Here is a 14,704-nt window from a genome sequence, read left to right as displayed (position 1 = left end):
TCAAGCTGTTACAGAAAATTAATCAGTAAAGTCAGACTTCGGACCCGTGTTTTTTTCTATAACAGGGCAAAGAAATAACAACAATAAAGCACTGTAGCCTGCAAGTAATTCTGTTTTCAATGCATCATTCTCAGATTTTGTCGTAGTTGTTGTTTTCCTGGCATTGTCATCTTTTCTAAAAAGTCCAATTACCCAAGATGATGAATAAAAAGAATCAATTTTTCGTTTGCTGCAGAGAAGGCAGGTCGCATGCGCATCAGAATGACAGAAACAATCCTTAGCCAATCAGAAGCCGCCTCTGACCTGGCTCCGAGTTTTGATTGGTTCCAAGAGTTCACTGTGAGGGAGGAACCATAAGAAGTGGGCTGTCCTTTCTGTCGTCGATCTGTTCTCCTCCCTCAAACCTTTTTCAAATAGCTCCGGAGAGAAACTGGGACAGAGCTGCTTCTGGCCAGCTAGATAGTGGAAGTCGAAGCCATGGCACTGAAATCGCCGCGGGAGCGGGCATATATCCGGGCTTTGAAGCGGCAGTTCATCCCTTTCGAGGAAGGGGAGGAGGAAGAGCCAGCGCCCTACACGGTGGATCCTGCGGCCGACTCCTTGGCCTGCGGCTGGATGCTGGATTTCTTCTGTCTTAACCTCTGCCAGGCCTTCTGCGAAGACGATATCGAAGAGTTCAAGCGCAACCGCAATATTGCGGAGGGTGAGAGGGGGTGCCGAGGGAACGGAGACCGGGAGCTTAGGACGCCTGGAGTTCTGGGCCACGGTTCAGACTTCCTTCCTTGGCTCCTGTCACTGCGGCAGAGCTGTGGAGTTTTCCGCAGTGAGGGCGTGGCCAAGGGGGGTGGGGGGGATATTGCTTCATTTATTCTTTCCCTACTTCCCCTTGGAACTCAAGTCTCGGAGCTAGGGGTGGGGTGAGGGCTAATGAATTGTGGGGGTGGCTTTTCCGTACCCTGGGGCTGCTTCCTCCAGCTTCTTCATCCTTCTGCTCCCTGGATATACCTTGAGGTAGAGGGCTAGTCTTTTGTCTTTATTCTGGGCTTACAATGGGGCCTTTAAGTATTGCTATGGACTGAGCTTGTTACCTACAGAAAAGACCTCTGCTTTCTAGTCAAATCTGCTAGCATTTGTGAAGCACTCGCTGTGTGCTTTTGGGTTGTGTTAAGTCCTGGGGATTTGAAGGCACGCCCCTCCTGCCAAAACGGGCCTTGCCTTTTAGTGGTTCACCTAATAGAAATTACTTGCAGTTACTTCTAAGAACAAACGTGCATATGTGCAAGATAAAGGCGTATACCGAGGGAATTTAAGGAAATAGCTGTAAAGGAATCACACCCTCCACCAAAAGAAGTCCTTGTCTTCCAGTAGCTCACTGCTTAATTGGGGGAGACAACATGCAATCAAATGTATAAATGTACATAGAGATATATAGAAAATAAGTGTGCATAGATGTGTATGTATATAAGTTGGAGTGAATTCGACAAAGGGAAGGTACTCGCATTAAGGGGATGGCACCCTCCCCCCCCATCCAAAATAAAAATCAGACCTAGTGGCTTACAGTAGACAATACGCAAACAAATATATGGAAATATATGTATGTATTTATATATGTGTGTCTCTTCTGTGTGTACATATATACATACTTTATACACAGTGTAACTGCATGTATATGCAAAATGAATTTGCAATTTAATAGAGAGGGCACATATATTTATATTATGTACACAATATAAATCTGCAGATATTTGCAAGATAAATTTGTACATCAGCATTAAGGTGATGAGAGGGGGCAGCTCTGTGGCTCAGTGGACTGAGAACCAGGCCTAGAGACAGGAGGCTGTAGGTTCAAATATAGCCTCAGATATTTCCTAGCTGTGTGATCCTGGGCAAGTCACTTAACCTCCACCACCTAGCCCTTACCACTCTACTGCCTTGGAACCAATACATAGTATTGATCCTGAGAAGGAAGGTAAGGTTTTTATTGTTTTTTTTTAAATGATGGTAAGTGTTAGCTATTATTTTTGTTATTATTGGGAATCCTAAAAAGCTAAGAGACTTAAAAGCTATGATCTAAAGTAGAGTGAAGCAGCCAGTAGAGAGAGGATGGAGAACTCCAGGCATGGGGAAAGGTAATGAAAATGTACCAAGTTGTACAAAAGAGCATGTTCAAGGAACCGCTGGATCTTAAGAATATGTGAAGGACAATAAAGTCTAAGAGAACTGGGAAGACAGGAAAGGATATTAAGCTTTTTTTTACTCTATTGTAGGCTCTTTGCTCACATTCTAATGGGGGAGACAACAAGTATATATAGGAGATTTTAGCTATAAGTCAAATAGAAAAGTGTGTTATTTTATAACAAAAATATTTGTTATACAGTAGCAAAGTAGATAGCTAATGTGTTGTTTGTTTTTTTTTAAACCCTTACCTTCTTGGCTCCAAGGCAGAAGAGTGGTAAGGGTAGGCAATGGGGGTCAAGTGACTTGCCCAGGGTCACACAGCTGGGAAGTGTCTGAGGCCAGATTTGAACCTAGGACAGCTAATGTGTTTTTAATGACATTTCCACTTATAAAATCATGTGTCAGTTTCAGTTCTTAACCAGTGTGGATGATTTGTGTTTGTCCTGCACTTTCCATACCTCTAAGAGAGCTGTCTAAGAGAGTACTGAGAGATATCAGTGACTAGCCCATAATCATGGCTAATACGAATTGAAAGAGAGACTTCACAGCAATTCCCCCTCCCCAACTCCAATACAACCAAACTCCTACAAATACCATTCTGTATTTGAGGTCGAATTTATTTTCCACTCAAATGCAAGATTTAATAGATATCCTTAATAGATATCACTCCCATAGATTAAGCCCAATGCTCTCACCTAGTATTTCTATGTCCAGGATTAAAAAAAAATATTTTGATAATTGTTTTTCAGTATATGTGGTTTCCTTTGTTATCTTATGATTTTGTTTTATGTATTTTAAAACAGTATTTTGAGAAGGAATCCATAGTGTCTCCTAGACTGCCATAGTGGGTGTCTGTGACCCAAATAAAATTAAGAACCTCTGCTCTAGCCTTGAATCTTTTCATCAGTCCTGCAGTATGACAACCTGTCAACTTTGTTATCTGCAAATTTGATAAACATATCCTTTATACCTTTATCCAAGTCATTGCTAAAAATGTTAAAGCCCTGGGGAACTCAACCAAAGGACCTCTTACCAAGTTGGCATTGACATTTATTGGGATCATTGATTTAAAGCTAAAAGGATATGAGGCTATCTAACCTAACCTTCTGTTTTTACAGGTGACGAAGTTAAGGGCCACAGAAAGTCAAAATTTGTCCAGAGTCATACAAGTATTAAGGGGCAGAGTTGGATTTGAACTGAACTCCTCTTAACTATAAATTCATGACTTTGTTCTACTAAATGAACCACTGTTGTTCCTTTATTAATGAATACTCTTTGCCATTCAACCAGTTCCAAATCCATCTGTATGAATTACCACATTTCTCCCTCAAGAAAATCTAAATAAAGTAGCACCTTTCCCTGTCTGCCAGTTTGTAATACTCTGTCAAAAAAGGAAATTAGGTTGGTCTGGCATTTAATCTGCCCTTTTTGAAGCCATTTTGGTTATCATTGTTTCATTTTTCTAGATGATCATTTAAATGATCCATTATAGAATTTTCCAGAAATTGTATTCAAACTAATAGGTCTGTGGTTTGTAGACTGAAAATTTGAATATTTGAATAACATTTGCTCCTTCTCCACTTTATACACCAAACAAGCATTTGTTATGCTTCTACATTGTGCTAAGTCACTCTGCTAACCACTATGTCTCTGCAATCACATACACCAGCTCTTTCCATTCCTCAAAATATGATTTATCCGAGCCAGTTGATTTAAATTCATCACAGACAAATAGGTACTCCCTTCTTTTCTCCTCAGAGAAAACTATATAAAAAATTCTTTTTGAGTTAACTGAATTCTATGCTAACTTCCCCTCACATAGCTTTAAAATCTTTTTTTTTGTTTTTCTTAGTTTTTTGACAGCCCTCAGTTCATTCTTAAGCTTTTAGTATTCTTGATACTGTTTTCAAGAAATTGTGCTATATTCTTATGTTATCCTCTAATATCTGCCCATCCTTTTGTGTTAATCTCATTCTGAGTGGGGTAAATTTCTATCTGATGGTTCAGGTTTTCTTCAGCTATAATACTCTTCTTTATTTTTTAATATGTTCTTTTGTTCTAATGAGGACCTTCAGCAATTTAATTTTTTTCCTAGCAACCTAGTAATTTGGCTATTTTTCACATATATAGTAAACATTTAGCTTCAGTGGTTAATGTTTCAGTAGAATTAGGTCAGAATAGACAACCACAAATAGACTTCAATATAATTAAGGGTTTTTTTTTTGTTTGTTGTTGTTTTTTTTAAACCCTTGTACTTCAGTGTATTGTCTCATAGGTGGAAGAGTGGTAAGGGTGGGCAATGGGGGTCAAGTGACTTGCCCAGAGTCACACAGCTGGGAAGTGGCTGAGGCCGGGTTTGAACCTAGGACCTCCTGTCTCCAGGCCTGACTATCACTCCACTGAGCTACCCAGCTGCCCTATAATTAAGTTTTAATTTGCTCTTGTAGTTACTTGTTTTATTAGCATAAAAAGTCTTTCATTTTTTATTCATTTCTATACCATTAAATTTTATTTTATTAAAAGAATTTCTTATTAAGCAATGGGTGACAACATGGAATAGAGGGCCGGTTTTTGGAAGACTTGTCTTGTAAGTTCTATCTCTGACACATAAAGACTTTATTTCGGAAAAGTCATTTAAACTTTATTTTCTCCAAACCATAAGTTTAAGACTATAATTTGTAGACTCGTTGACCTTTATTGATAGAGTGGAGATTTTCTTTACAAGGGCATTCTCCATACCAAAGGAATCAAGTCTTGGGTCAAAAAAAAAGAATTAATTTACGGTCAACCACATCTTTTTCCTTTTTTTTTTTTTTTTTTTTGCTACATTTTAATCATACTCTTTGCTATTCCAGAACTGGATTATTCCAATAATCTAATATAGTCTTTCTTTTCCATTTTGTACCCTGCTAATAGATTAATCTTCCTAAATATCAGTTCAAATATTTATTAAACTCCTGTGTGCAAGGCATTGAAACAACATGGAATTGTGACTAGTAGCCTGTCCTACATTAAAGTCTAGGCCTAGATTAAAATACTGACTCTTAATACATAATAGTTATGACCCTGAGCAAATCATTACATTCTTAATCCAGACAAGTCACCAATGTGCATTCTTAGGGAGGGAATTATGGGCATGGATGAGAAGATCACAAGTAAGGACCCCCAAAATTGCAAGGCATAGAAGGACAAAATATAGACCTTATACTTAAGAATTTTATATTTTGCTGGTTTTCTTCTTAGAACTCAGAACATTGAGTGATTTTCTATTGCACAAAGAAAGAAGTCATTATAATTTGTAGGCAGTCTTGTTCCATCCCACCTCTTAAGCAGGTAATAATAATAAAAAAACTTTTATATAGAACTTAACTATGTGTCAGACACTATGCTAAGTGCTTTATAATTATCTCATTTGTGGATACTTAGGTGGCCTAGTGGATCAACCCTCTGGATCTGGATTCAGGAAGACCTGAGTTCAAATCTGCCCTCAGACAACTTCTCTGATGTTTAACCTTGGACAAGTCACTTAAGCTCTGCCTCAGTTTCATCTGTAAAATGGATAGAATAATAGCATCTACCTCCCAGGGTAGTGAGGATCACATGAGAAAATAATTGTAAAATGCTTAGTACAGTGCCTTGTACCTAGTAAGCACTTTATAAATACAAATGTGAGCTATCGTCATCATCATCTCATTTGTAGGTATCTAAATGACACATTAGATTAAAGTATTGTGTTACAAATAAAATTGACATAAAAGGGTATATTTTAAAATATTAAGGTTTTATTGTAATCCATATTGATAATTAAGAAAACCATGTGCCTGCTAAGATCTAATTCCAATGGCCTGCCATACCTTCCCCTTGGCTGCTTCCTAGGAAAGAGGCAGTACCAATCAACTTCTCCCTATTTAAGCTTCTGTTTACATTGGCTCACATCACCACTTAAGATAAGAAGCCCATTGAATCATGGGAAATGTAGTTTTCAAGTCCCCTAAACGTCCACAGGAAGTTTATATCATGGATCTCAATAATAAGACCCCCAAATTCCCAATATCACAATTGTGGGGCTGGAATTAAGAAAAAGTTCAAATCTGACTTCTGATACTTCCTAGTTGTGTGGCCTTGAGCAAGTCACTTAACCTCTCTGCCTCATGTTCCTCATCTATAAAATTTTTATGGCACTTACCTACCAAGGTTATTATGAAAATCAAATGAGATAATAATTATAATGGCTCTCAGCACAGTACCTGGCACAGAGCAAGCACTCTATAAATGTTAGCTATTATAATCCTCACAACCACCCTAAGAGATAGGTGTTTTTATTATCCCCATTTTGCAATGAGAAAACAGGTTAAGGGACTTGATCAAAATCTTTGAACCTACAAGCCATATTTTTTTTTAAACCCTTACCTTCTGTCTGCTCCAAGGCAGAAGAATGGTAAGGGTAGGCAATGGAGGTCAAGTGACTTGCCCAGGGTCACACATTCAGGAAGTATCTGAGGCCAGATTTGAACCTAAGACCTCCTGTGTCTAGGCCTGGCTCTCAATTCACTGAGCTACCCAGCTGCCCCACCTAAGGCCAAATTTTAACTCAAATCTTTCTTACTCTAGGCCCGATGCTCTACCTGCCGCACCACCTAGCTTCCCAATTATTCCCCTGTGTTAAATCTACATATCAAACTATTTCCTCTTTCTTTTGAACATTCATCTTCATTCCTGCTTATTTTTCTCCATTTTAATAGTCTTTCCTCCCCTTGCCAACTTATGTGTCTATATCTCACTTATATGAAAGACATTTGCCCATCTGAATTCTTATAGCAGTAACTATATGAACCATATATTTTGATATTCAGTTTGTCACTGTTTTGTATATGTATCACTATCCATAAAAGGGTTCTTGTGAACACAATATTAATATTTAAGAGGTCTCACTTGCTGGGACCAAATAGCTATAATTTGACAAAACCCCTTCTGAAATTTATTAAACATAATAATCACTAGACACTTATATGAAAGATACAAGAACAAATGATACTGCCAGAAATAAGACATTCCTGAAGTGTTATATCCTAAGCAGGAAACTAAAGAACATAGTAGGAATGAGAGGTTTTCATGAGCATTGTTCATTCAAAGTAGAAGTATTAGAAAGGGAAGACCAATGTCAGAAGTGAACAGCTAGTTTAGAAAGTGGTCTTTGATAAGCTTTGGTTTGTCTTTAATGATGCTAAGATCATTCAAAAATAGGGCAGACTAACAAGACCTACTTTAAAAAATGTCTTTGAAATCTTAAAAATGTATTTAAAAAGGCTTTAAACGGAAAAGAAATGAGGGAGATATACATATCTCTTAACAAACTAGACACCACAAAGAATAGCTAGCACATCTAATATAAGTGAGAGAATAATTATAGGTACATCATTGATGGGACATAAAATCCAAGAAAGGAATCGGCAATAAAATTGATGTAGAAGTGTGCCAAAACTTAGATAATTAACAAAACTAATATAAATTGATACAAAAAAAGTGGATTTGATTTCAATAGTATATTATTATAATGGAACATGCCCATAAAAGTTCAAATCTCCTTGTGAGAGAATCTAGAACTAGAGGAAACATGGTGAGTACTTAAGGAGTTTTAGAAATAAAAAACTTATTGGATGCATTGTGGAGAGAAGAGTGAAAGTGATTCTAGGGTTATGATCCTGCATGACTTCGTCAAATAGGAGAGTTCCAAAAAAGAACAGATTTTTAGGGAAAGGATTGAATTCTGTTTGGGACATAATCATTTGTTGGTTTGAAATGCCCAAGGTAAATAGGTGGTGCAGGACTGAATATATACAGTTAAAAGTCATATAGCATAGGGATGATAATTAAACCAGAGGGAGCTTATGAGGCTGTCAAATGAAAGCAGAGAGAGAAGAGAACAAGAGGCTCAGGACAACCTTGTGATATACCCACAATTAGTGGTAAGATGAGATCCAAGAGATAGCTGTAATATAAGAGCCAAGAGAGGAAAGGGGTCTATATTGTCTTGTGCTAAAAGAAGATGGCAATTCAATTGGCACTTCTTAAGCTATTATGTGCTAGGAACTGTGCAAAGTAGATGGATACAGAGAAAGAAAAAATTTATCTCCGTTTTTAAAAAACTCACCGTCTAATAGGGTAGACAACATGCAAATAACTGTGTAAACAGGATTGTGTGTATATATGTATATATACACGCAAGATAAATTAGGAATAGTCTGACAGGGAATGCTCTAACATTAAGGAAAATTGGGAAGGACTTCTTGCAGAACGTAGAATGTTAGCCAAGACTTGAAGGAAGTCAAGTGTGAGTTATGATTTTTAGATTAGGTAGGAGAGTGTTCTGGGCATAAAGAGCAGCCAGTAAAAGTTCTCTGAATTGGAGGATGGTATATTTTGTTCCAGGAATAGCAAGGAGACCAATAAATATGAGGATTGAGGTGGGGAAATAATTTAATTTAGCAGCTAAATTCACTGGTAACTTTGAGAATGTTTTTTGTTTATTGAAGTCAGAAGAAAAATTGAAAAAGTTTGAGGATTAAGAGAGGCAGTGAGTTTAGACAATTGCTTCTAGGAATTTGGCCATGTAGGAGAGGGAAGAGATAGATAGTAGGGTCTTGGTAGAGGCTTTTTTAAGGGTGGGGGTGATTTCAGGAGATTAAAAATTAGAGCGAGGGAATAATTGTGGGGGCAGGCTGGAGAAGAATATGAGTCAAGGTCATGTATGGGGGCAGTGTGGATTGGTGAGGACTACTTCATAATCAGATTTCAGTAAAAGAGAATGGAAGATATGTCAAGTGGCATATAAAATGCAGAGAAGGGAAGAAGAGATTTCACAAGTTGTTTTTTTTTTTCAGTAAAGTATGCAACAAAGTTACATAGCTACATAGTGGAGAGAAGAATCAAAAGCCTCAGAGGTTTGAGGAGGAGGTTTAGAAAAAAGATACTATAAATTATGTTAAAATTAGTTAAGGAGTAAAAAAGACTTCTTGCTATAGTGAAGCCCCAGTGAGATTAGATAAACCTTTCTTGAGCTATCTTCAGGGGCGGAAAAAATGGACCAAGAAATTTGAGAGTAGATAACAATGAAGAGTCCTATAGTGGTTTAATACATTTCACATTAGACTTTTTTTCATCAAGTTTAGATTTTTTATCAAAAAAGTAGCTATCTGTAAAGGTAATCATAAACATACTTTATGAAATATATATTTGTCAAATTCTGACTAGGACTGGATTCAGTTTTTAAGTTGCAAATATTGTGCCAATCCTACCTTGCTCTAATTACATTATCTGTACAAATGGATAGGAAAATACTTGAGATTTATGGTAAATTGTTTATATGTTTTTAAACTAACCACACAGTGACACTGCTGGATCACTTTTCTTGTTCTAAACTAATTCATTTCTTCTGTTTCAGCCATTATTCATGGATTATCCAGACTAACAGCACATCATTTAAGAACAATATATGTGTGCCAGTTTTTAACAAGAATCGTAGAAGGAAAAACACTGGGTAAATTTTTTTTCAGACCTTTATTTAAAAATACTATGGAAAAAAAATACTATGACATATCTCTTGAAAGTTCTGTCAGTTGGAATAGCAACCAAATAGAAACTGACATTTTTTGAAAGATGATTTTTGTCAATATATACTTGACAAAAAATACTTGTCATTTCACTTTCTCAGAATTTGCAGGCTATGTTAAACAATAACTTCAATTATATCGTACATCCTGATTCAAGTCCTGTGACTTCCCTCTTCACAGACTTAAAAAACATTTATCATTTTAAACTTAATGTCTATTCATTTAATTGATAAAATTGATATATTTCTGAATTTGTTCTTAATATTTCTACTTATATTACTATAATGTACAATTCCTCATTTAAAATTTTTCTGATGATTTATTCTATTACAAAATGATGATTATTCTATTACAAAAAATAGAAGTTTAAAAAAGCATTTGATTCCTTTTAATTGCATAGCTCAAAATTTTCACATGGACCACATAGAAAGTCAGCAACCAGATTTATTAAAGGACATTGAGGATAAAGACATTCAATAAAGAACTTAAGATGTTTCAAACTAAGTGCTCTTGAAGTGTGCACATGCATGCACACATGCACTCCTTGATATTTAGTAACTTCAATGACAAGCAGGGCATAGGAAAAAAGTTAGAAATTTATGTTAGTAAATTCAGTTTAGAATGAAAATGTGACCCAACAGAGACTGAGAGCTTACTAAGAAATCTCACACTTGTACATATTGAATGTTTCTTTCAGGAAGAGAATTGGAAGCCACTGAATTGCAGGCACTGAACATCACAAAAAATGAAATTGTCTATTAAAACACATTCTTTATTGATGTCATTTTCTATTGGTTGTCTGTGGAATCAAATAATTGGTTAGAGAATCACTCAGACTTTGCTTACAGCACAATATTCTTTGATTTGAGGAAACTGGATGCTAAACATTTAATTTTTCAACAAAGTTAGGTTCCCAGACTTCCCCATTCCCCCACCTTTTAATTTCTCTTCTGCAATTTCTGTTGACTTTCCCAAGCCAAAATAGAGAGGTAGGCACTGAATTTCGAAGGGAGCTTTGAACATGTTAGAGCAGGGGTCAGCAACGTATGGCTCTCGAGCCATATCTGGCTCCTTTGAGGGCCAGATATGGGTCTTTCTGCAGGAGCCATAAAGTCATTTTTTTTTCCAGGCACTGTTACAGGAGCGCGCACTGTGAACACTGTACGGCTCTCACAAAATTACATTTTAAAAAATGTGGAGTTTATGGCTCTCACGGCCAAAAAGGTTGCCCGACCCCTGTGTTAGAGTATTTCATTACCAGTTTAGTAACCTTATCAAAGAAGAAAATTTAGGTTAGCATGTCTTATTCTTGATGAAGCCATACCAACTTCTGTTAGGTTAACTGCTTCTTTTTCTAGGAAATGCTCACTTGTTGATTTAGGTCTGACTCTTTGTGACCCCATAAACCATAACACCAGGCCCTTTCCTCCATTATCTCCTGAAGTCTGTTCAATCTCATGTTCATTGCTTCTGAGATTGTCCATCCATCTCATCTTCTGTTGTCCCCTTATTTTGCCTTTAGTCTTTTTCCAATACCTCCTCTTGAATGATATATAGCAGTGCCTTGGCTATGGCAGAAATAAAAATGTCTCATCCTCAAATACAAGTCACTATAGTATTCTTCCTGTTCTCTAGAGTGCTTATTATTGTTAGCTTTGTGAGTTTAATTTTGGGGTCTTTATACCTCACTTCTAGGCTACTTAAAATATATCTCATCTGCCACACCATTTCTCTTGACTAAATTCTTCCATTTTTTCTGCCAAATCTGTTTTGCTTACCAATTTATTAATTTGTCTTTCTTACTTGAAGGATAACTTGCTCTACTCACCTTTTATGCAATATTCTTCAATTCTTTATCCTGACATAAAGTAATTTCCTTTCTTTAGCTTTAGCTCCTTTTCCCCCCCATATTTTACATATAAATCCTAGATTCCCCCGGAGTTTGTAAACTTATTTGGAAGGAAGTTACATCTTTATTCTTTTGCCATCTTACCTTTTCCTTTTACTCCTCCTTATAATTGTCTTTAGGTTCTCATTTACTATTTTTAAAATTAATTTGTTTGTTAGTTTAACTTCCCAGGTATCTCCCTTCCCCTCTTTGCACTAGAGAAGACATCATTTGACAAAAAGATGAATGTATATATAAAATTATGTCTAGCTTGTTCTATTTTAGCATACACAACTCACTCTTCCATTGATATCTATAAAGTTCTCTAGGTTTTCCTCATTTCACTCTTCATAATTTCATATAAATCTTTCCTTTTTTTTAGTTAACCTGTTTAGGAACAGGTAGATGAAATAGGGTGTGAGGAGCAGGAGGATCTGGGTTCAAATGTAGCCTCAGCTACTTTCCAGCTATAACCCCAACTGCCTTGCTTGTACTGCTTTCCTGCCTTGGAGCAATACTCCATATCAAAAGTCAAAAAAATTTTTAAAAAGAAAGAAAAGGAGATAAAAACAAGATTAGCCTTATTGTCATTTCTTATGTCACATAATGTTGCAACTTGTTTAGCCATTCCCAAATTGATGGCATCCCATTTAAGTTTGTCAAAATCTGTTTTAATGTAATTAAACTTATTAACTTCCAAAAACAAATGATTTTGTATATTGTTTTGGTAGATGTGGCAATAAAGTTATTATTATCTTTATAACTTCCTAAATTACCCATTTTCTTTTGCTTTTTTAAGATGCACAATTTGAAAGTGATGCACGACTTACTCCTTTGGAATCAGCCTTGATAATCTGGAATAAAATTAGAAAAGAAAAAGAAACACTTCATGATCAAATACATGATTTACTGGAAATTCAGGTCTGTTGTATTATACCTAATGCCCTATGTTTTTAACATATATAGTGAAAATAAGATATATTCTTGGAACCTTTTTAAATATTGTCATGAACATTATGAAAATGAGGCAGTTAACACCTTTAGAAATTTTAATTTAACTTCAGTGCTTTCTGCCAAAAACTAGACAAAATCTACAAAAAAATGTTGTTATACAAAATAACAACAATTTTAGATACTAAATATTAAAAGCTAAAAGTCTAAGATAAATAAATTTAGGATACAAGTGTGAATTATATAGCACACTACAAATGTTTCACACTTGTACAATCTATAATAAAAACTAAAAAGTTTTTTTACTCATTCCAAGTTGATTATGGCAAGTGCCACAATAAATGAGGAGCAGCAAAGTAAGACAAACTGAAAAAAGGAAGCTCCCAGAATGGGGAAAGATTCTTTGTTTCTTATTTTTGTTTTTTAAGTGCTTTTTGTTACTGGAAAGATTAACCCAGAAAATACATTTTTGTATCATAAAAAAATAGGGTAGTTGATGATAAGGTAGTGAGATCACAGCATTAGAATTGGCTTTGGCCCCACAAAACAGTGAAATGTTTCTATATATACTTTCCATGATATTCAGAAGTGAAATTTCTATTAAAGATTCTCATTTGCCTAACAAGGATTGTCTTTCATATGTCACAATTTTTTCAAATGCTGTTAGAATTTGTAAAAGATTAACTTTAATATGGAGGAACAATTATGGATTTTTCCTTTACTGGTCCTGATAGGTAGGACAAGGGCTGAAGTAAGTTAAAGGCATATAGAGGCAGATGTAAATTCAATATGAGAATGAACTTGCTAAAAGTTTCTTGTTACTGAAGGAGAAGCTGGATAACTATTTATTTTGGACATTGTAAATTTGATAGATTCTAACATCCATCCAACTTGTAAGATTCTTTGAGTACCAGTTGAGTTGTAATTTAGCCATTCACTAAATAGGGATTTAACCAAAGTAAAATGATCAAATTATGCAAAAAATTTGCAAGTCAGATGTTTTATCATTTTAAAAATACTGTTTCTTAACTAAACTTTTTGTAACGCTATGTGAAATGTACAATATTTCAAATGCCATCTTAGAAAAAATCTTGGCTAATTTTAGAAAATTAAATGATGTGTTTGCTACTATCTTTAACATTGTTATATTGTCTTAGGCTGTAGCAGTTTGCATGGAGAAAGCAAGCTATAAAGAAGCAGAAGGAGTCTTTGAAAGAATATTTGGAGACACAGAGGATGATAAGGTTAATATAAAGTTTTTTCTTGTTGGAGCACTGCACAATTGAATTTGAAGTATTAGAATTTTCTGGCAGATTTTCTTGATAGTGCTGTTTTCTGGATTCAGAAGTTTGAGCTGTGGTATTCAGTTTTTGTTAATTCTTTGTTACTCTGGAATAGCTAAAATTGTTAACTTATTTTTGAAAATCAGTATCACTCTTATTGGGATCAAATATTTTGCCTTGTTTAGAATTTATATATCATTTGAATGTTGTTGACTTTTAAAAAAATCTTTAATTAATTAAGAATATTTTTCCATAGTTACATGTTCTTTCCCTCACCACCTCCCTCTCCCCGTCTTGGCAGCAATGAGCAATCCCACTGGGATTTTACATGTATCATTGTTCAAAACCTATTTCCATATTATTAATATTTGCAATAGGGATGTGGCAAAATTAGGACATTAATGCATTGCTGGTAGAGTTGTGAATTGATCCAACCATTCTGGATAGCAATTTGGAACTGTGCTCAAAGGGCTATAAAAGACTTGTCTGCCCTTTGATCCAGCCATACCACTGCTGGTTTTGTACCCCAAAGAGATAATAAGGAAAAAGACTTGTTCAAAAATATTTATAGCCTCGCTCTTTGTGGTGGCAAAAAATTGGAAAATGAGGGGATGTCCTTCAATTGGGGAATGGCTGAACAAATTGTGGTATCTGTTGGTGATGGAATACTATTGTGCTCAAAGAAATAATGAACTGGAGGAATTCCATGTGAACTGGAATGACCTCCACGAATTGATGCAGAGTGAAAGGAGAAGATCCAGGAGAACACTGTACACAGAGAACCAATACACTGT

General features: G+C 35.7%; 1 protein-coding gene across 2 annotated transcripts in view; it reads left to right on the top strand.

Annotated features, from left to right (window-relative positions):
• Positions 1 to 430: 430 nt before the first annotated feature.
• TERF1 (telomeric repeat binding factor 1) overlaps positions 431 to 14,704 on the top strand; it is a 49,675-nt gene continuing 35,401 nt past the window's right edge. For both annotated transcript variants that reach the window (XM_044665887.1, XM_044665880.1), the window contains exons 1-4: positions 431 to 703; positions 9,620 to 9,715; positions 12,476 to 12,597; positions 13,785 to 13,871. In XM_044665887.1, coding sequence (XP_044521822.1) covers positions 478 to 703; positions 9,620 to 9,715; positions 12,476 to 12,597; positions 13,785 to 13,871 — 531 coding nt within the window. In that variant the 5' untranslated portion in view covers positions 431 to 477. The remainder of the gene's footprint in view (positions 704 to 9,619; positions 9,716 to 12,475; positions 12,598 to 13,784; positions 13,872 to 14,704) is intronic.

This window comes from Gracilinanus agilis, chromosome 1 (assembly GCF_016433145.1).
Source record: "Gracilinanus agilis isolate LMUSP501 chromosome 1, AgileGrace, whole genome shotgun sequence".
Classification (NCBI taxonomy): domain Eukaryota; kingdom Metazoa; phylum Chordata; class Mammalia; order Didelphimorphia; family Didelphidae; genus Gracilinanus; species Gracilinanus agilis.
Note: the sequence above shows the minus strand (reverse complement) of the source record. Positions and strands in the feature narration are given on the sequence as shown.